The sequence below is a fragment of the Sus scrofa genome, chromosome 15 (assembly GCF_054392235.1).
Source record: "Sus scrofa isolate SSC_HxYL_T2T_F1_AM1 chromosome 15, Sscrofa_HxYL_maternal_Yorkshire_Landrace_v2.0, whole genome shotgun sequence".
Lineage (NCBI taxonomy): Eukaryota > Metazoa > Chordata > Mammalia > Artiodactyla > Suidae > Sus > Sus scrofa.
Window position 1 is genome coordinate 51,903,645 of NC_139397.1, and position 22,607 is coordinate 51,926,251.

General features: G+C 44.9%; 3 protein-coding genes across 15 annotated transcripts in view; 1 reads left to right on the top strand and 2 right to left on the bottom strand.

The window, feature by feature from the left end:
* Positions 1–1,200: 1,200 nt before the first annotated feature.
* Positions 1,201–13,390, bottom strand: LOC106506205 (uncharacterized). 4 transcript variants are annotated; one of them, XM_084999836.1, is made up of 6 exons: positions 10,607–13,390; positions 6,441–6,523; positions 5,283–5,409; positions 4,243–4,338; positions 3,825–3,907; positions 1,201–3,340 (listed from the first exon to the last, which is right to left on the bottom strand). In XM_084999836.1, exons 2-6 carry the CDS (start codon positions 6,456–6,458, stop codon positions 2,489–2,491), a joined length of 1,176 nt encoding a protein of 391 aa, XP_084855962.1. In that variant the 5' UTR covers positions 6,459–6,523; positions 10,607–13,390; the 3' UTR covers positions 1,201–2,488. The 4 variants fall into 4 exon arrangements, with proteins under 4 accessions (XP_084855962.1, XP_084855964.1, XP_084855961.1 ...); XM_084999838.1 differs by lacking the exon at positions 10,607–13,390 and adding an exon at positions 9,358–9,506; XM_084999835.1 differs by lacking the exon at positions 10,607–13,390 and adding an exon at positions 8,808–8,952.
* On the top strand, positions 10,826–13,214 carry LOC110256908 (ubiquitin carboxyl-terminal hydrolase 17-like). Its single transcript, XM_085000862.1, is given in 5 exon segments — positions 10,826–10,890; positions 10,931–11,058; positions 11,061–11,949; positions 11,951–12,170; positions 13,164–13,214. Coding segments are annotated over 5 exon segments (1,353 nt in total).
* Positions 13,196–22,607, bottom strand: part of LOC100525433 (zinc finger protein 705A) — a 35,938-nt gene continuing 26,526 nt past the window's right edge. For 7 of the 10 annotated variants that reach the window (XR_014829766.1, XR_014829760.1, XR_014829768.1 and 4 more), the window contains 5 exons: positions 19,093–19,257; positions 18,451–18,650; positions 17,928–18,030; positions 17,712–17,764; positions 14,716–17,340 (listed from right to left, as the gene is read on the bottom strand). The gene's annotated coding sequence lies outside the window, so the exon portion shown is untranslated. Of the gene's footprint in view, positions 13,391–14,715; positions 17,341–17,711; positions 17,765–17,927; positions 18,031–18,450; positions 18,651–19,092; positions 19,258–22,607 lie in introns of those variants that run through there. The other 3 variants (XR_014829761.1, XR_014829767.1, XR_014829764.1) reach the window with 1 other exon arrangement.

Below are 22,607 nucleotides of genomic sequence, written 5' to 3' on the forward strand. Positions count from 1 at the left end.
AGCTTGTGGGTAAAACACACATATTCTTAGGCAGAAAATAGAATTGATTGTTCATCATCTTCAAACGGGACTTGTTTTTCCACTCTGTTCCCTGCGATCCCCTGTGGAGATTCTGAAAATGATGGATCAATATCATCCTTTTATGTGTTCTTGTAAGTGGACTCAGGCCTGTGCTCTGGGAATTGTGCTGCAAGAACACAAGTCATCCTCGTGGATGTCCTGAAAGAATCGCCCTTGGGATTCAGGTCAATACTACAGTGTGTCAGAGGATAAATTTCCAAGTCTTGCAGACAGTGGTGAGTTCTGATTTGTGAGAACATTCATCTTTTATCTTGGGGAAAAGTACATTGCACTAATTATTTTAAAACCTGGCTTCTGTGATGCTGATAGTTTAGGCACTTTTTTTTTTTTTTTTCCTTTTTAGGGCCTCAACTGTGACATATGGAAGTTTCCAGGCTAGGGGTAGAATTGGAGCTGTAACTGCCGGCCTACACCGCAGCCACAGCAACACCAGATAGGAGCCTCATGAGAGACCAACACTGTAGATCACAACAACACCACATCCTTAAACCACTGAGTGAGGCCAGGGACTGAACCTGCATTCTCGTGGATACTAGTCGGGTTAGCAACCTGCTGAGCCACAATAGGAACTCCTGGGCATTTTATTTTCCTGGAGATTTAGTCCATGAGCTTATGTGGGGGTAACAAGGCTGTGTTCCTGTTTAGTGAGACTGCTGGGTGCATAATTCAGGAATCAGCTAAGATATAGACTCCGATCTTGGAATGAACTCTTGCATCCACTTAGCTCAAATCAGAGGTTTAGGGACAAAGTAATAGTTTGGGAGGGCATAGATGCTTGTCTCTCTGGCTCCAGGTGGTTTCCATCTACAGCCGTTTGTTGAGGCACCTCAAAGAGTTTAGGACTAGATGTCCTTGATACTCCCCCATGACCTTGCCTGACAAGGATCATGATGTTCTGGGAAGCCTAACAAGTGGAGTGAAGTTCACAGCTGTGTCCCCACCAGGGCCTGAAGGGGACAGATGGCGTGGGAAGGATGTTGGAATGAGTGGAGCTGAGCTGTGTGGAGAGAGCTGAGAAAGGGAGACTCCGAGAGTGGGGCTGGTTCTCTTCTCACTTGCCAGGATGGTGGTCCTGAATCCCTGTGTGTAGAGGGACAGAAAGAAAACTAGACACCACCATTTACGTGTCTTTAGCCACAGGCTTTATTGTTTGAATGTCTGCAGCTATTATTCTATTTACAAATTTTTTTTTTTTTTTTTTTTGTCTTTTTGCTATTTCTTGGGCCGCTCCTGTGGCACATGGAGGTTCCCAGGCTAGGGGTTGAATTGGAGCTGTAGCCACCGGCCTACGCCAGAGCCACAGCAACGCAGGATCCGAGCCGTGTCTGCAACTTACACCACAGCTCACGGCAATGCTGGATCGTCAACCCACTGAGCAAGGGCAGGGACCGAACCCGCAACCTCATGGTTCCTAGTCGGATTCGTTAACCACTGCGCCACAACGAGAACTCCACAAATTTTAATTTCTTACAAAACTCTACATTCTATACAGCTTGATCCCTGCACTGTCCACAATATCCCACATTTTCCTGAAGAGGTATTTCCCAAATCACAATCTGCCTGATTGTGTGTAAAAGATTCTTTTACAGACTCCCTTCCACACACACTCCCTTTCTGTGGTATGAAATCTAACTGTAACTCCACTTTGAGTTTGAGGATTGCTATGTCCTCGGTGTGAGACTTTAATGTTGACTAAAAAATAGGTGATCTCTGCAGACTTCCTCCCTTCATGACACTGATGGTGTTTTATACAGTCTGAATCCACACATGGGCCAGAGGGGTTGCTCTTTGAGTAGAGAACTTCTCAGGCTTTACATTGAACTACTTCTCCAATATGAGTTATTAAGTATGCTTTGATGTTCCTCAGCATATTTTGGCATTTCTGAGAAATCATCTTCTTTTCTGTTTCAGTGTTTCCCCTTTCACTGAGTTCTTTGTGAAGGTCTAGCCTGGTGCTGGGCTCAATGTTCATTAACAGTGACTACAGTCCTAGTGCTTCTGGACATGGAGTTGGCTCCCATTTAACAATTGTTATCAATGAAGAACGAAGGGTTATCCTCTGCCCAAGTTGTCTAGGTCTTTCAAGTTGAGAGCTGTTGCTGAAAACATGCATATTATATTTACAGACTGAGTCTGTAGTGTTCCCTGGGGTCAGGCCATGGCTAAAGGTTTTGCCACAGGGACAACACACACATGATCTACTTCCTTGTATTAAAGCCTGTCTGGATTGAGAAGAATGATGCCTGAAGTAGCTTCCATTTTGATTACAGAGGATGCTTCCTTAAAGGATGTGTACTGTGATGTGTTTAAATACTAAAGCAATGACTGGTGTTTCCTTCACACTCCTGACATTTATGCTATATCACCCCAGGTCAGACTGTCTCCTGAGGGCCCCCTGATCTTCTCTTCAGTGCTGTGTCCCCTCATGTCGTCCAAGGGAAGAGCTGTGACTGAAGCGTTTCCCACAGAACTGACACTCATAGGGCTGCTCTCCAGTGTGGGTTCTGTAATGTCTTCTCAGATTAGCAAACTGACTGAAGGCCCTCCCACACTGCTGGCATTCATAAGGTTTCTGTCCTGTGTGGGTCCTTTTGTGCCGAGTCAGTTCAGAGCTTTGACTGAAGGCCTTTCCGCACACAAGACATACATGTGGTTTCTCTCCAGTGTGGATTCTCTTGTGCTGGCTAAGGCCAGAGCTTTGACTAAAGGCTTTCCCACACTGATGACATTCATAGTGCTTCTCTGCAGGATGGATTTTCTCATGTTTTCGAAGGTAAGAGACTTGATTGAAAGTTTTCTCACAGAGCTGGCATGCGTACGGCTTCTCTCCTGTGTGAGTTTTCTCATGCTGTCTCAAGTAGGAACTGTGACTGAAGACTTTCCTACACAGGTGACATTTGAATGGCTTCTCTCCAGTGTGGATCCAATTGTGATTTCTAAGGTCAGAGATTTGCAAAAAGCCGCTTCCACAGAGATGACATTTATATGGTTTCTCTCCATTGTGAGCCATCTTGTGTCGTCTGAAGCTAAAGCAGTTACTGAAGCCTTTCCCACATAGAGGACATTCACATAATTTACCTTTAGTGTGAATGTGATCATGTCCATTATTCAATGACCTTTCATGAAGTGATTTTCCACTCCCTTTATAGTCATTATGTTTTCTTCTTACAGGAGTTGATAAATGTGGAGGTGAAGATCTGAGAGTAAATTCGTCACTCAAATCATCACATTCAACAGGATCCTCTTGTGCATGAGAAACCTGCTTTGGGCAAGAAGACATAAGGCTGTTACTGGTTGGCCTACAGCCATGAGTTTTGATTGAAAGTTTCCCTACATTAAAACCCCCAGAGCACCAGTCAGTAACAGTCTCCTCTCCAAATATTTCCAATGGTAGTTGCATACACATGTTGTGTTACTCCCCTGCTGGCATATATTCTCTTTTATAGAATCCTAACCCCAGTGTTGTTAGTTTAATTTTGAACACTTCAGTGTTGTTGTTGTTTTACCCCCCAGTGTGTTTTAAAGACTAGGAGATGAGCATGTTCGTGCAACTGATTGATTTTCCTTAAGCTATGGTTTTGAGCTCATACTAATTTCTTAACTGATTTCAAGCTCTCCAAAATTTTCCCAGAAAGATCTTGATCTCAACTTAATTACATTTATGCAATTGTTCTAAGTTACCAACTTACCTCATTTCCAGGTTTTTAATTTGTGTCACTGGTGTTTATACCCATGAAACTCACCATTGGCATGGTAGTGGATAGGTGCTTCCTTTTGACTTGTAGCATGGATATCATTTCTTGTTGCCTCAGGGGACATTTACTGCCTAAAGAAAGTGAAAAAAAGTATAGATTTTATAATGGCATTTGAGAAATAAAAATGCAGGCAAATACCAAGGTCCATGTGAGTAGGTTTCAAAAACTGGCATTTAGATGGGGAAATTGTGTCAAATAAAGTGACACTTAAGGTAGTAGTAACACTTTAAAAGTCATGGTCTATTAGAAAGTAAATAAAAGCAACTTGAGGAATTTTGTCCCAATGTCCTCATTACCATTTTAGAATATATCACTCAGTTCACAAAAGTTTCTGCTAGCATTTTCAAACCTAATCCCTCAGAGACCAGAACCTCTTTGCATTGAAGCACAGGGCCCTGCTGCTTACCTGGACTCTGGTCTTGGAGACATCCTGTTGTTTCTCTCCACAGCTCTTTCCCTTGCTCCAGCTGGGAAATCACATCTGCTTTGCTGATCTGACAACCTGTTTGATTAACAAGTGTGGATGTTGAGTCTGTGCTAATTACCCATTGCTACCCTCAAGTTCATGGTAAGGTAATGAGGAAAATAAAGAGGTCAGTGCAGGCAACATTTTCTACAGACAAAGCAGTGAGGGTCCTTCCCCACCCACACCAGGAGGAAATCCAGAGTAGCAGCCAAAACAGTGAGCCCCTGTAGAGGCAGGTGCCGATGCACAAGTTCAAAGAGAGAATGTAGTCCTCAGTCTTTTCCAAATGGGAAAGTTTAAAAGACCCTACAGTAGGTGGAATATTATTTTCAAACAAGATCTGGTTATGATGAGACCTACAGGAATAATCACAAGGATGTCATGTACTCGACTCTGGTCTCAGTCTTCATGCAGTGACTGGAACAGAAGGATAATTTGAAAAATATTTGACTCATCTATTTATGCATTAAAATATCCTTTGGGAGTTCCTGTTGTGGCTCAGCAGAAGTGAACCCAACTAGTATCCATGAGGACAGGGGTTTGATCCCTAGCCTCACTCAGTGGGTTAAGGATCCAGCATTGCTGTGGTGTAGGTTGCAGACGTGGCTCGGATCTAGCATTGCTGTGGCTGAGGTGTAGGCTGGCAGCTGTAGCTCTGATTATACCCCTAGCCTGGGAACCTCCATATGCCTTGGGTGTGGCCCTAAAAAGAAAAAAAAAAATCCTTTGAATCACCAATTCTGTTCTGAGTGTTGAGACTGAGTAGCAACAAATACATGAAATGTGACCAAAATTACATTTCAGTGTGATAACGAAAAGTGCCATGTAAAGAAATACCTTCCTTTTAGGTAGATATATGGACTATCAAAGAATCAGGAAGCAGTTAGAGCAGGACACAAGGGAGCTGTTCTAAATACCTGTTCAGGGAATGAATGAATGGAATGACACATACATAAGTTCATCGCTGTTGACAGACTCACCTACAGAGGCCAGATGGTTGATATTTTCCAGCATCACATCTCTGTACAGCTTCTTCTGGGATGTGTCCAGCAGGCTCCACTCTTCCTTGGTGAAGACTATAGCTACATCCTTCAACGACACTGATTCCTAAAACATCACGAATAAGGGTGTGTAAGAGATTGTATCTGTCTGTGGTTCACCTCTGTTTTCTGCCAGTGCTGAGCTGGTATCTGCCTTTCAGTTACATTCGCAGTCATCTACATACTCTGACTTCATAATCTTTATTTTACAGAATTAGCACATGCAGTATATTATAGTGAAAAATGGAAAATTTTCAATAACCTGGTAATTAGGATTCCAGATAGGTGATTATAAATATTCACTTGAAAATCAATAACTAAATCTCTCTTCCCTATTAATTTCAAGTAACTACAGATTCATGACAAGGTGAACAATCACCATGATGTGCTACTTTGAAAACATGACTACTGGTTTCAATTATTTCCCTAGAAGAATCTTTGATTCTCCATAAATAAATGGACTTAATAGCCTGTTATAAGTGTTGAAACATCTAATGTGTGATTGGGGGAAAGAATGCTAATGATAATTGTAGTTACGTTTTTCTGAATTTTCAATAGTATGTATGTACTGGATAATTGTGAAAGGTTTCAAATTGGGAAAAAAATAAAATGATTCCCCTTTAGTTCTGAACCTCTCTTCTCAACACTGAACAGCTTCAGAGCAGGGCAACAGCAGATTAGTTACACTCAGGGCTGTAAATATGACTCTCTAGGGACACAGTGCTCTGCCCTCCCTCATCTCTACCCTTGTAATCACCCCCTCCTAAGCCCATTACATCCCAAAACAGTCAACAAGTCAGTCATTTGTCAATCAGCCCCTGAGCTGAATGAGATAAAAGAAATTTTTTTTCTCTTATGTAAATACACAAGGTTACTGCAGGCCTCCATCATAAGTGTGTTTAATGTTGGGAAGGAGCTTAGTGACCACTGAGGTCCTGACCCATGATAACTACCCCAGAGTCCTGGGCACACTCAGCTGGAACTCAGATGTGTGAACATGGACAGACTTCACATAGGATACACACACCAGTTTGAAAATCTCACCATCGAATGGTGTTAGGGGTGTAACTTCATGGGAAGGAGGCATTTGCTACTCACCATTGGCTGCATTGTCATCACTCAGGTGCCAGGAGTCCCCTACTGGGTCACACACAGTCAATCCAATCCCTGAGCAGGCAAATCTGAAGATGGAGAAAAAGCCATGAGCTTTTGGTCTTGTGCACAACTTTGCAACCCCTCTGAAATGGAGCCCAAACCTTCATGTGGGTGTGACCCCAGCCCAACAAAGAGACAAGGATTGTCCCCTAAAAATTATAAGCAGGGTGTCTCCTCTTCCAGATCACATGTAAGAAGCCTCTAGCTGTGGTTGCTAGTCAAGAAGGTAAAAGTTTCAGAGAGTTTGAACCAGGTAGTAGCCAGAGGCCAAGACTCTGTTACTGTCATGGATAGTCTCATCCTCAAGGTCAAGGATGCTCAGAAATAATGGAATGTCTGAGGCTTAGGAGGAAATTGGTTTCATTTACCTACTTACAAAGGACAAACAGAGATTCCAAAAACTTTATGATATGACAAAGTTACACATCTGAAAGAAAGAACGGCTGTCAGTTTTGCTCAATCTGTGTCCTGTACTCAAATTCCTTTAGTGTAACGAAGATCGCCTAGGTTTTACCTGTGATATGACCTCAAACTTTAATCATCAGAATAAGCTCTGTGTTATTACAATGTCTTTTTCTTGTTGCATTTTCACAAAATGTCTCCTTATTCCCAGATTTCTACTGAATGGGAACCTCCAGGGTACTGATTGCACTTTCAAAATCATGTAATTGCTCTTCATTTTCATCACCTAGTTTTGGGGGAAGCCTCTCCTTATAGCCACAATCCACCCCTACATTACATCCCTTCTCTCCTGAAACAGAAATATCCTTAAAGTTATTTACTAAGTTCCTATTCTCCTGTCCTCCCTTCACAATCAAACTGGAAGTGCAGTTACTAGCTTCAATCAGAAATGAAGAGAAGCCCTAGGTTAATCTACAATCTGCTAACTGTGGATATGTATCAATTGACCAGATAATTCCCAATGCCCAAGGATCACTCACAAAAACAGTATAGGGATTGGATTATCCAGAGAACCTGGGAAAGTCCAATGAGAGAAGGAGATCTAGGAAAACTAAACAAGACTAGGCCATGATTAACTTTGGTTTTCTCTTCCAGGAAAATTTTAGGGTAAAATGAAATATTCTTTTTGACTCAGAATTTTTCTTCTGTTGAAAATGGGAATATGTAAATCCCTATCGGACAGCCAGGGAGCCCAGAGGCATATGCAGAAGGGCAGCCCTGGACATGGAAGGATGGAGCCCAGGAAGCTCTGGGCTGTCCATCTGTCAAGTCAGAGTCATCAAAGGAGGTTAATGTATATTAATTCTTTGGAAGAAGTACAATAGATATCTCAAGAGATTTATTTTATCTTGAGATAATTAATTTAACATAAAAATTTATTCCAAGACACATAAGAAATAAGATGAAGAGGTGTTCCCTCTGTGGCTCAGTAGGTCAAGAACTTGACAGAGTGTCTGTGAAGATGAAGGTTTGATCCCTGGTGTGGCTCAGGGGGTTAAGTTTCTGGCATTGCCACAAACTACAGTGCAGGTCACAGATGTGGCTGGGATCCAGCGTTGCTCTGGCTGTGGCATAGGCCAGCAGCTACAGCTCTGATGTGACCCTTATCTTGGGAATTTTCACATGCTTCAGGTGCAGCCAGAAAAAAAAAAAAAAAAAAGAAAGAAAAGAAAAGAAAGAAAGAAAGAAAATGAAGAAAATCACTTGATGAAATCTATAAAAAGAAATTAATTCAGAGAAGCAAAAAATGAAGTATTTATAAACAAATTAAAATCATCAGATATAGGTCAATGTGCCAATAGAAGTTCCAAGATGAAGGACAAGATTTACGTCTGGGTTGTGTAAAAAAATAACTGCCACCAAAATGTGCTGACAGAATACTTGACATATGGTGAGCACTATCAAGGATGAAGTTTAGCTACTTAATTGCATCAATTTTAATGTTTTAGCCAGATGCGGCTGGTAGTTACTGCACTGGATAGCACAAGCATAGGATCTAAGGTGAGGCAGGTTGAATAACTAGAGTCAAGACAACAATGTTGGAGTGGGAAAAGAAAGGGACATAAACAGTCAAAAGTAGGAAATGAGAGTGACAAAATAAAGGTTGACACAACATAATTTAGAGATGATAAGAAGCTTCTTTGATAGGACGTGTGTCTGAGGACAGGGAGGGCTTATCAAAATTTAAGGGAATGAAGGATTTCTTTGGTGTCTCAGCAGGTTAATGATCTGGTCTTATCACTGCTGTGGTGTAAGTTCAATCCCCGGCCTGGGAACTTCCACATGCCTCAGGTGTAGTCAAAAAAATACAAAAACGAACAAAAATTTAAGAGAATGAAGTCAGCTTGCCTTTCAGTTGGGAGAACTCACCAAAACCCAAAATTGGAGGAGCTGTTGAAACCAAATGGGTTCTGAGCAAGTTTCCCAGCCAGCAGATAATTCCTCTTCCTCCAGTGTCCCAGACTGTCCAGTTTCTCCTTCTCTGGACCAATGCAGCTCTTTGTCTGTTTGATTGCCTTTATACCTTCAGGACAGTTTATAACCCAATCTGGGCTACATTCCAGGGATACACCCTATCTATCTAATAGGGTTTCAGTCTGGGAGACACACCCTGTTCAATTTGATTGGATTTTCTAGATTAACACAAAATTGTAAACTCACACAAATTTGGAGATCAAAGATGTAAGGACATTGTGGGAAAAAAAAGATCCATTTATTCCCTTTTTACTCTTAAATACTTTTGAGTGTGTTCTATATACTGGGAACATTCTGTGTCTTCCAAATAAGCAGGGCCTCAGACAAGGGGATTCTGTGGAAATAGAGCTGGAATTCCCTGGGAGAAATACGGAATTAAAAATAAAATACAGGGAGTTCCCATTTTGGCTCGGGGGTTACAAACCTGAATAGAATCCATGGGGATGCAGTTCAATGCCTGACCTTGATCAGTGGGTTAAGGATCTGGCATTGCCATAAGCTGTGGTGTAGGTCACAGACTGGCTCAGATCTGGCGTTGCTGTGGCTGTGGTGTAGGCTGGCAGCTGTAGTTCTGATTCAGTCCCTAGCCTGGGAACTTCCATATGCCACAGATGCAGCCCTAAAAAGCAAATAAAATAAAATAAAATAAAAGGAAGTTTAGAAACAAAAGTTTTGGATAGTAATTTTTTTTTTTTTTTTTTGTCTTTTTGTCTTTTTGCCATTTCTTGGGCCACTCCCGCGCATATGGAGGTTCTCAGGCTAGGGGTCCACCGGCCTACGCCAGAGCCACAGCAATGCGGGATCCGAGCCGTGTCTTCGACCTACACCACAGCTCACAGCAACGCTGGATCGTTAACCCACTGAGCAAGGGCAGGGACCGAACCCGCAACCTCATGGTTCCTAGTCGGATTCGTTAACCACTGCGCCACGACGGGAACTCCTGGATAGTAATTCTTGAAAAAAATTTCCAGTTCTGGGAGTTTCCTGGTGGCCTAGCTGTTAAAGATCTGATGCCACTACTGTGGCACTGGTTCAATCCTTGGACTAGGAACTTCCACATGCCAGGGGCCTGGCCCCCCTCAAATTATAGTTCTATGTAAATTCTAGCTTGTATGTAAAGGGTTCTACCTACATAACATGTGAGCTCACTTTGACAAATTATCATGGAAAAATAAATGTCCCACATTTCCTAAATCATGTGATGTGACCCTGAAAACAGAGGGAAATTCATAAACTACTTAAATTTAAATAAAAAACTATCAAAATCTGTCAGGAAAGAGTACTGTGGAAATTAGGGATGTTGAGAAAGTATAAAAATGTTTTATTTCCTTCGGGTGAGGGAGACCTAAAAGACAGAAATCTTTTTAACCAGTGTATTACCAACTGAATTGTGATTCTCCCCCCGCCATTCCACAATATGAGTGGGATGGGCAAAGCTATATGCCCTTGCCCCCAACTCATTTCTGTTCTGAGCACATTTACACATGATCTTATTGAAAATATTTCCGGTATTTTGTTAAGGAAATATTTGAAAGGTATCCATGCCTCTATGAGGGGATTAAAAGTGGCCACACCCACAGACATAATCCAACCAAGAGCTTGCAGCTGATTGGATCTTGGCCCTGGGTGGGTGGGATGGGCTATAAAAGGGCCGGTGGAGCCTTCAGACCTACCATTTGCAGACTGTCCTGGGGAAGGCTACATCCTTGTGCAGAGAACCTCTGAGAGGAAATTTTGTGGGGGTCATTTGCAGTCATGGAGGTTGCTTCTCTCAGCGGGGGCCAGGAGGGTCTGTCCAACATCTTTCCACCAAAACACACATCTTTGTGGTCAGGTACAGCTGTTGTTTTTTTGTGTTTGTTTTATGTGTTTTTTTGGCCGCCACGGGGCAAATGGAGCTCCCCAGCCAGGGATCAGATCCAAGCGCCGACCAGCGCACCCAAGACTCCCCCAGACAGTCTGCAACCAGCAGGCTGACACGACTCCTGTGACAGCAGGACCAGTACCCACAAAGGTGCCTCTGAGTTGGAGACCATTGGTGGTGGGCGCTGGCTTCAGAACCTGGGCAACACGTGCTATGTGAATGCAGTGCTGCAGTGTCTGACACACACGCCCCCCAGGCCATCTCTCTGCTGAATGGGCCGCACCAGAGAGCCTGCCAAAAGCAGCCCTTCTGCATGCTGTGTGCTGTGCGACCTCATGTGACCTGAGCCCTTCTGCATCCCGGAGATGTCATCCAGCCTCGGAAGGACCTGGTCGCCAGCTTCCACAGACACAGGCAGGAAGATGCCCACGAGTTCCTAATGTTCGCTCTGGATGCCATGCAGAGATGTCCCTCGGAAGACACCCTCATCCGGCAAACCTTCGGAGGGTGCTGGAGATCTCAGATCCAGTGTCTCCGCTGTCTTGGTGTTTCAGACACTTTTGACCCTTATCTGGACGTCACTCTGGATATCACGGCAGCTCAGAGTGTGGAGCAAACCCTGAGAGAGCTGGTGAAGGCTGAAAAACTGGACGGGGAAAATGCCTGCCATTGTGGTGTTTGTCTCAGGAAGGGACCCGCCACCAAGAAGCTGACTTTGCACAGGGCCTCCAAGGTCCTGATCCTTGTGCTGAAGCGGTTCATGGATGTCACTGGCGACAAGATGGTCAAGAAAGTGCGATACCCTGAGCACCTGGACCTGCAGCCCTACCTGTCTGTGCAGAAGGCCGGAGCCCTGGACTACGAGCTCTTCGCCGTGCTGGTGCACTCTGGGTGGACCCGTCACCAAGGACACTACTTCTGCTACATCAGAGCGGGAAATGGCCAGTGGTACAGAATGGACGATTTGAAGGTCACAGCCTGTGACACTGCTTCTGCCCTGAGCCAAAGCGCCTATGTCCTCTTTTACATCCAGAGGGGCGAGCTGGAAAGAGCCACCGGTGGAGCGTCAACAGACGGGGCACCTCGGTCTCCGGGAACTGATCCTGTAGGCAGGGATGCAGCGGTTGGGGAGCCCAGAAGCCCCGCCAGCATCAGAGCGTCTGCGTCGGGGGGAGGGGGCGCCCCTGGCAGAAACTGACATCCAGGAGATCACCTTGGAGCAGTGGAGACGCCACCAGGAACACAGCCGACCTAAGGCTGAATTCAACCTCAGGAAAGTAGAGCCTGCCCTCCCGACCAATGCAGTCGTCATCCACAGGTCGAAATTCGGAGATGGGACGGGAAGGATACTTCCAGAACATGAAAACTTCCAGGTCAACACTTCAACCAGGGGTGCCCCACCTCAGGGGCCAAAGAACATGGGGAGCATCCCTTGTCTTGGAGGGAGGGCCAAGGCTTCCAGGAAAAACAAAAAGAAGCAGAGGCCTCTGGCACTGCAGTGAGCTGTGCTGCACCCCTGCAACACACTCACACACTCCTGGACACACAGAGGAAGCAGTTTGTGCTGCAAGTCCAAAAGTATTCAGTATGAACTTGTTACAGGGGAGCTCTGAGTGGGGTTGGGGGTGTGGTGAGGGTGGGGGGCTTCCACAGTGAAGTTGCTGGAGAGGACCAGCTTGATCACTGGGTCTGAGAACTGCCTTTGTACTTGCCATTTGTGCTGTGTTTGAAGAGCTATTTGTTGATAGTTTGGGATTTTGTTTGGATTTGTTTCATTTTTGGCATATTTGATTCTTGCAAATCATGCAGCCTGAAGGCTCCTCAGAAATGCTGATGTCCAGCCAAGCAAGGGCAGTTGTCTGAGCCCCTCAGGAAGTCCATGAACCTCCCCTGAGTGCTGGGCCTCCCTCTGCTGGTCTGGCCAGCTGTGGATGAGCCCAGCCCTGGGTCACTGCTGCATGAAGTCTTATCATTTCTGCCTGAGACTTAGAGGGTCCATGGAAGCCTGGCCACCAGGCTTAGAGGTCAGAGATCACTCTGGGACTGGACACCTGGGAACATGCCTGAAAGGCCATCACTCACTTATCCTAATTTATATGAACTAGGACATTTGTCCACAGGGATCTGGGGCTTGATTTCTACTGGAAAAAATATGTTAGAAACTGAAAATGCCAGACACCAGGAGGAAGGAGGCAAAAGAGCAACTTTGTGCATCTCCAGGAATAAAGGGCAAAGGAGGACGGATCTGAATGAACCTGATGTCCGTGTCAGCAGGAAGACTTTTTTGGGAACAGTTATTTGAGTCAAAAGGTAAAGTGCAGAATGGAACAGAGCTTCTTGGTAAATGGGCATGTTTTCCCTCCCAGGACATATTAATGTTTAAAAGTATACACAGGTATGTGTATGAACAGCTTTAATTGCTTGGAAATATAACCAAAAGATTACCTGTTTTTCAGGATATGATGAGATCACCTTAAGGGTCACCTGCCTGGGGAAGAAGCTGGGAGGGAACCTTCTCGGCTTCCTGGCAGCTGCATCGTGTCCAGCAGAGTTTGGAAGCATCCCCCTCTCTGAGAATCTGCTGACAGAGAAACTGATAGAAGGATTTCGGGTTGGTTTCTATTACATTTTGGTCCCTGGTTTTTAACCTCAGAAAATTAGTCCAACTGGAGAAATAGGCACCAAGACGGGTTTTCATTTCAGGTATGGATTCTTTAAGTTGTAACCACATTTCCTAGGAGAAAGGATAATAAAATACATCCTTCAAATGACGATTATGACAGGATGGTTCAAACTCCCCTGCATGTGAGGGGCAGTGCCTGAGCAGTTATGGAATCTGGTGGTTGGCCGAGGGCATTTAGAGGCTAAGCAATTTATTTTTCATTCTTTGTTCAGATACAGAAAGTTCACACTTTTGAGACACTATTTTAAAAGTGGGTGCCAAAGAAAAGCAGTGAATAAAGAGCAGTCCACACCTAAAGACGTGAAGCTCCCAGGCTCCCAGACAGAAAACATTTTCCTGTGTTCAGTTGTAGTTGAAGTTTCCTCCTATCACGTCAGATTGGAATTTTGGAATTTTGAGGAGGAAAATATGCCTTATGTCAGAGTTTCAAATGTCCTAGCCAGAGGCGAGCTGGAGCATTCTCGCACCATTCTTTTATTTTGTGTGTCATGCAAAGTGTTGTCTGTCTTTCTCTAATATTGTCAATTGAGAAAACCTTCACAGAGTCTCACACTTCAGTCTCTTTCAGTGAGTGAAAATTGACATTCGGCATTCATAGTCATTTTGTCTTGTTTGTGTGGATTCTGTTCTGGGAAAGGCCACCTGGAAAAGGATGGTCAATGTCTCTTCATGTGATGCCATTTTGTGTGAAGAAGAACGTTGTCCTTAGTTTGATGAGTGGTCACTGAGTGGTCACTTTGAGGGGAAGGTGCAGAAGGGACATATGTACTAATGTGACATAATTTTGCTTTTCATGGTTCAGGATCTCTGACATGGACACTGAGGAGGACTGCCCTGGAGCTTCAAGAAGGCAAGGCGGAGGGCAGGTCAACAGGAGCAGCATCAGCGCCACATACCCCTACAGGTGAGGATGGGATGTAGAGATGGTGAGGACCAGTGTGACAGGGTCCTCTTGGTGGGTGGGTGGGGGATCCTAGGGTGAGCAGAGGGCTGAATCTATCCTGAAGGTCACCTCTGAAAGCTGACTGTGTTTTCTGCCGTCTCTCTGAGCACAGGTGTGGAAAGGATGAATGTGCCTTTAGGCTGCAGCAGGAGCAGGAGCTGCCCTGGGAAGGGCCAGGATGGGGCTTGCCTTCCCCCACCTGGGGCCAAAGGAAGAGAAGGAGAGCCAAGGATACCCTGGGGCCAGCTGAGCACAGCTTCCTTGAACAAGACAGAAGGAACGTGGACAGTGGTGAGCAAGGTGCCGAGGCTTGGCTCATCTGAGTTTATTGAGATGTAAATGTGCTTTGTCTCTCCATCCCTGACCCCATCAGTGGCAAGGCCAGGGGTAGCCTGGAGGGAAACAAAGAAGCCATCCCTACCCTCCTGGGGTCTATACCTGGAAGGGGCTCAGTCCACTCTTAGAGAATCCCCATGGGGAGAGGGTGGGGCACACCTGGGAGCTTGGCCCAGACAGGAAGGAAAACAGCACAGTGAATGAGAAACCTGGGAAACCCTGGAGGTGCTGGATGGCTCTGAGATGAGGAGAGTGGTGGATATGGTCCAATTTTCTGCCTCTTGAGATAAATCTTTATATATATTCCCTGTGCGGTATCTTTTCTTACAGCATCTGAAGGCCAGTGCCCCTACCAACACCAGGAAGACATCTTTCCTAGAATTTGCTCAGGAGCACTCATGGGTGAACATCACTGAACCCCCAGCCTGCTGTCCTGCACCCCCGCCAGGTCCCTCCATCATTGTTTAGCTTCCAGACAGCAGACCTGACCTGGGCTCCCTTGACATTCCTCAGGCTGCCTCCAGCACGCTTGGCCTCAGCCCTGCTAGCACATGGAAAGTTCAAGCCCAGTGTCCTAATGCGAACTCAAAGCCAATGTCATTCTCCTCAAATTCCACAATCTGCATCCTGGCCCCAGATGAGGGGTCTGCCTGGGTCCCCATGCAAGTCCCTCAAACAAACAGATTCTCAGTCCCTTCTAGACCTCAGAGAAGCACTGAGAGCCCCGAGCTGGATGGCCATCCAGATTCTCCAGGCTCTGCTCAGGAAAGATGGACTGGGGCCCAGAGAGACAGTCCCATGTGACCTAAAGGACACCTACTCCGATGGCCAGAATGGCCCTCCAGCCTCCCCTCAAGAGAACTCACCTAATGACAGTCCAGGCCTGCAGGTGCCCCACCCCCTCCATCCTGCTGTGTTCCAGGCCAGGCCGTAGAGTGGTCTTTACCAGAATGGACAATGGGCAGTTGGGCCCCAGGTTCAGACGATCCCCTCTCCACCTCCTGGGACAGCTTCCCTTTTCAGTGAAAGCCCTCAGACCTTCAGTGACTCTGATCAGGAGGACTGTAAATGATACTGAGGAAACTGGCATAGGAAAGGGTTTTGTTTTGTTTTTCCTTTTTGGATGCCTTGTGGCATAGGGAGTTCCCGGACCAAGGATCAGATCCGAATCATAGCTGTGACCTATGCCATACCTGCAGCAATGCCAGATCCTGAACCCACTGTGGGATCAAACCTGTGTCCTTGTGCTACAGAGACATCGTCGCTGATCCTGATGCACCACAGTGGGAACTCCAGGAAAGTTTTTTAATTCCATTAAGTTTATAATAAGCTGAGTCAAGTCACTGGATAAGCATTTCATTATAAATAAGGACCTATGAAATTAATCTGGATTTTGGGAAACTCTGGTTAATGGATTGAGCTAAAGTTTCTTTAACTTTAAGAGACAAGAGTTTTGTTTTATAGAATAGGTTTTTTTCTATAGACGAGTTTTATAGAAAGTAGGTTTTGCAAAACAAAGTTGGGCCCTTTAGCCTGGTGTCGAAAGTTCAGACATTTTCCCCCAAATGCAGACAAACACTATAGCTTCCACTTATACAACAGTTACAATTGACTCCTATATTCATCTCAATGCCTTAAATAGGGTTTAGATTCACAAACATCTTTACATTCCAGTTTGGGAAGTATACTCCACTTGGAATGTGCCTATAATTCCATCCTGAGAAAGTGCACTGTTTGCAGGTGCCTGTTCCCAGGGCTGGTCTGCATCCACCAAAGGTGAAGAACCACTAACTCATAGGGACAGGCCACTCTGTGTGACTTCCCCTTCTCAGGGAATCATCACTTTCAGGGCACCTGGGGCTGGAGGACAAGTTTTAGTGGTCATGGGTGTCTCCCTCCCAGTCACTCTCTTTAGAGGAAGAGGACACCTGAAGGTCCTCGTAGAGGACACTTCAGGAGCCTGGGGTGCAGGGACCCTCAGGCTCCCTGCAGACAGGGCAGCTCAGAGCAGGAGGGGCCAGCTTCTCTGCAGGTGGGGGTGGGGGAGGCACCATGTCACTGCAGCTCCACTAGCCTTTGCTTATTCCCCTGAAGGGCATCCTGAGAGGCTGGCCTGGAACAAGGCTAGTGGGTGGAGGATGGGCTACAGCGAGGCTTGGACAGTGTCAGAGCCAGATCTGCTGAGTCGAGGCTGGGGAGAGGGCCTGGCAGCTGTGCAGGTGTCTTACTGGTCACATGGGGTGTCACTGTGGGTCCATGTCCAGTTGTACTGCATGGATGATGGAGATACTGGAAGACCCTCAGATCTGATGTCGGTGAGCTCTTCTGAGGGGTTGGCATGGGGCTGAGTCTAGGTTTCTTTGAGGTGGTGCAGATAATGCTGGATGGAGCTCTGGGCAGATCTCTTGCCCGGAGCCTGGATGCTGCTGTGGGGGTGCTGCACCAAACTTTTCTTGCTGAGAGACACCGAAGGCTGGGTAGATTTCAGCTCATCTTTCCTGACCGGTGGCCTACTTGGCTGCTCCAGTTCCAGGAGGGATTTCCTCCTGGATGGCTAGATGAGCATCAGCCTGTGAGGATGCTGTAGCAGAAGACAAAACAGAACAACTGTAGTTAGAATTTCCTCACCATCCAATAAATACTCAAAGTAACCAGTACACATCTCACAGGATTCAATTTCTACATGGTGATTACCCAACCTCAGGGGTGTGCACGATAAAGAGCACAACAGCATTGCCTGGCTACATTTACACATCAACTAGGAAAACAGAAAGATTCTAACAGTGCCTCTTGTTAAATAAGTGGAACCAAGCTTTTTTTGTCCCCTCTTCGAGGGACTGTACACAGCTTGGTGTTTTGCAGGCACAGATGACAAATGGAGTTTTGAGGGACAGTTTTGCAGGATGTGTCACAGTTACAGCCATGAAGTCTAACTCGAAGGAGGCTACTTACAGGATGCTACTGGCATCATCACCTCCACTTCCCCGCAGCATACATTGCCAGACCTGCAAATCAGAATGCAAATCAAAGAAACCCAGGAAAATGCCATCTGAAAACTACTCTGAGGGATCACATTGGTGGGGAAGACTGGTACAACGTCCCTCCCACAGGAGGAGAGGGAGGCCAACCAGGGTTGCCCAGGGGAGAGAGCGGGACCCGGGGACTCACCCTCACATAGTCGCAGGATTCCGTCACTTCCTTCCAGCACCACTGCTGCCCCTGTGGTCTCCCAGGAAGTCTCTGGAGTAACTTCAGCTGATGCCCCACTTGCCTGCAGAACAAAGCACGTTAAGTGGTGGGATCCCAATCTCCTTGTAATAGTTGGAACAGACAAGGCTGTGCCTTTTCCTAGTTTGGAGGCTGTGGTGCCAAACCCTCTTCCCTCATCTCACATCCTTCCCCCACATCCAGGGACACATCCAGGTTTTCCCAGGACACTCCTCTTATTTGTCTCTCTGGCTTGGGTTCCTCTCATGTGCAAAGTTGCATATGTTCTGCACCACCCCCACTAGAGTGACCTCAAGGAATATTAGGAACTCCTGAGTGTGGCCCCCTGAGGACTTAGGCTTTGGGCTGAACTCAGTGCAGTCTGTTCCTCTCCTTTTCTACGCTGTGTGCTCAACCACGCCTAGGAATGACAGGACACCGGGGAGGCAGACAGGGACTGAGTCCCACCTCCCCCACAGCTCACCGTGGCCTCTGCTCCTTGCCTCTATCAACTGGGTTACAGGTCCTCAGGATCTGTAGGATCTGAAGCTTCTGTGGTTCTAGATTTTCCTTCCTGAGTTTATAGCCCAAGGGCTGGGGGGCCAGGGCCCCTTGTCAGTACTTCACACGGCACCTGACGCTACTGGCTTTGTGTCCAGAGGCTCCACAGTCCCTGCACTTCACCTGTGGGTGGAGGAGAAAAAGGTCAGAGAGTCAGTGGAAATCACGGGCACATGCCCAAAGACAGTACAAGGACAGACGGAGAGAGGTGAATACGGATTCTGCAAAAAGGACAGAAGCACATGGTTCATTAAATGCCAGGATCTTTCTCATACTGTGGGGCTTACCAAAGACTTCGTTAGGGAGCATCCTAGGAGGAAGGGCTGCTGGTCTCAGCAGGAACAAAAAGACTTAGATGGGAAGGTTTGGATAAGACCAGGCAGGACAGAGCACTAAGGAAGAGTCAGTTGGTTCTGGCCCAGGTTGCCTGAGGAGCAGGTCCAAAGGCAGCCACCTTTGGATGGGAATGGACAAGTGAGTGATGGATCCAGAACATTTCAGGTCCAAACCCTGCCTCTGGAGTCCAAGCCACCCCTGGTTTCACATGGTCCTGACCCACATATACCTTAAGATCTTCATCCTGTGGTGCAGGAGCCCTCTGAAGCTCTGGTCCTGGGAGTTGCTTCTTCACTTTCTGGGCTTGAAAGTCTCTGTAGGTCCTGGACTGTGTATAATGACTGGCCATCGTCCACAGCTCCTTGGAATGTCAATCTTAATTCATGGATTTTCTCTATAAAAATAAAGAGAAAACTTTGAAATTCAGGCAGAGACACAAGTCTCCCATAATGCCTCTGCCCCAAATAGGGGTCGGGGGGACCTCATGGCCAATAAGGAAATTCAGGTTTCTGACACTTTGACTCCTCTTGTCCAGACAGTTTCCCATTGTCTCATGATTACTTGCCCATAGGTAAGGACCATGGCTTTGTTAGAAATTCTGGGCAGAACTTTGAATTTGGATTTGCATCCTTGAAAGACTAATTTGAGAGACTTTGTTTATGTGTCCCACAATGCAATCTAAGAGATAAAAGATTTCCCCACATGGAGAAAAATAATTATGCTACAGGAAGGCTACCTTTACTATCATGGCACAGACACTTGAAAATCAAAAAAGAAGTATGATAACCTCTTAAAATTTTGACTCTCCCATTTGACATCAGAGAAAGCAATTTTAAAACACAATTTCACTCAAGAGAATTATTTTCTTCTCTATGAGATTAGAAGATACACTGCTGAGAGTCTGGACTATTTTCTGAATCTGTCATCCTCAATGTTCCATTTTTGCCTAGTTACTAATAATATGAAACCCACCTTTCAACCAAGGATGAGCAAGTAATTTCCTAGGCATTCAATGCCTGAAGATAATCCCAACAACTTTTCATAACTGCTCCTACAGTACCCACAGCAGACTGTGGGGATGTTAATTTAAATTCCTTAGCATTTGAATCCTCACGTAATAATAGCATTCAGAAAGATGTATTTTATCAGCCTCTGTTCTCAGAATTACTACTGGAATTAAATTATCTAGATCATTCTCTGACACAACACCTAAAACTCAACTTAAAATGAGGTAAAGATTTGAATAACAACTGGAACAGTAAAACTCCTAGAAGAAAACAAAGGCAGTTTGCTCTTTGACAAAGTTCCCAATTAACAGAAAAATGGGTGATGAAAAATAGTATATATGTATTCAATAGAAATCTATTCATCCATAAAAAAGTTGAAATCTTGTTACTTTCACCAACGTAGGAACCTTACTGTTATGATGCTAATGAAGTAACTCAGATGCAAAAGGTTTCACTCCTATTTAGGATGCTCAGAACAAACAAAAAGGAAATAAACCATGAACTCAATCAACAAACCAAATGACCAATAAAACCTCCACAGGTCCACAGAAGAGAGTAGTGAATAACCGACAGGAGGCTTGCAGTAAATGAGCTCAAATATGTAGAATAAAGAATATTTTGGTGGTGAACATGAATAACATTTAAAAAATTTGAAATCTAATATTATACAAATAAAACATCTAATATGAACAGTCAATGTTATTTACAAATTAAGGAAAACTTAACATACTGATAAGCTAAATCACTAAATATCACTACTAAAGTTTTCTTTTATGGAGAGATAATGCTGAACACCAAATTTCAAGTAAACTATGACAAAATTAAGCAGGGCTTTTTTTTTTTTTTTTTTTTTTGGTCTTTTTGCATTTTCTGGGGCCGCTCCTATGGCATATGGAGGTTCCCAGGCTAGGGGTCGAATCGGAGCTGTAGCTGCCAGCCTACACCACAGCCACAGCAACGCGGGATCCAAGCCGCGTCTGCGACCTACACCACAGGTCATGGCAATGCCGGATCCTTAATCCACTGTGCAAGGTCAGGGATTGAACCCGCAACCTCATGGTTTCTAGTCGGATTCGTTAACCACTGAGCCACGATGGGAACTCCTAAGCAGGGCTTTTCTATCTTTCACTATATTTCCAAAGATTAGGGGATAAAATTCCTCAAGTGGAGGAAATTAAGCATTCAAGTTGTTTGAGGTAGTGTCAATGGGAAATTGCCCTTACCTCCCTGAGTGTATTCTAACCCAAAGTCACATGACCTTTGCTCTTCTTAATCAGTCAAGGAGAATTATCACCTTTGAGCCTAAAACATCATCAAGACACTTATAAAAAGACTACAATCTCTTAACTTTACTCATTGTAGAACACAAAACCATCAAAAAAAAAAAAAAAAAAAAAAAAGAAAGGCAAAAATTAAGGAGGAAATTGAAGGGCAAACAAACATCTCTTCACAGAACAGACAAGTAAATGTTGGGTGGGAAACACCAGGGGGCCTAATTGGTAAAAGGGTCACAGGTTGGTAAAGAGAAAATAAGCAAAGATTCTGGTGCTATGCACTTTCATGTTCAAGTGGTTTGAGATGTATTTTTTGACACAGAAAATGTTCCTATTATAATGAATGATAAAGGAAAGAAAACATTCCAGATACCAAGTTAGAGAGTCCATGTCCATATGTTTGGTGAAATGATGACCTGTTTGTATTCAGCTGGATTCCAAATAATTATCTGAATAACAAATATAAACCAAACATGGAAGCCAGCTGTGTACCTCCTGTCTGTCAGGAGATCCTCAGCAAAGTGGCTGCTGGCCACTCTTCACTGCAACATATGAAGTGAAAGTGGTTAAGGAAGGGGCAACAGGGCAACTGCTCTTACCTGCCTAAGCCTATTGCTCCAAATTCACATGACATTTAGCTGTTCTGTACCATTCAAGGAGATGGGTCATACTGAGGCTACTGTATCCAGAATTCGGAGTTCCCGTCGTGGCGCAGTGGTTAACGAATCCGACTAGGAACCATGAGGTTGCGGGTTCGGTCCCTGCCCTTGCTCAGTGGGTTAACGATCCCGCGTTGCCGTGAGCTGTGGTGTAGGTTGCAGACGCGGCTCGGATCCCGCGTTGCTGTGGCTCTGGCATAGGCCGGTGGCTACAGCTCCGATTCGACCCCTAGCCTGGGAACCTCCATATGCCACGGGAGCGGCCCAAGAAATAGCAACAACAACAACAACAAAGATAAAAAAAAAGACAATAAATAAATAAATAAATAAATAAAATGTATACACTTTATTTTCATCTAATTTTTAAAAGCATAGTTGATGTTTAATATTATATTCATTTCAGATGCATAACATAATGATACAGTATTTTTTTATAGATTACACTCCATTAAAGTTATTATGAAATATTGTCTATATTCCCTGTTGCATAATATATCCTTGTAGCTTATTTATTTTATACTTGGCAGTTTGTACCTCTTAATTCCAAAACCCTATTTGGCCCTTTCTCCTCCTCTCTTCCCAGTGGTAACCACTAGTTTGTATTCTATATCTGTGAGTCCATTTCTGTTTTGCTTTTCTTCATTTCTTTGGGTTTTTTCCCTAGATTACATATAAAAGTGATAACATAGTATTTGTCTTGCCTCACTTATTTTACTAAGCATAATACCTTCCGGGTCCATCCTTGTTGTTGCAAATGGCAAATTTCATTCATTTTTATGGCTGAGCAATATTCCATTGTATATA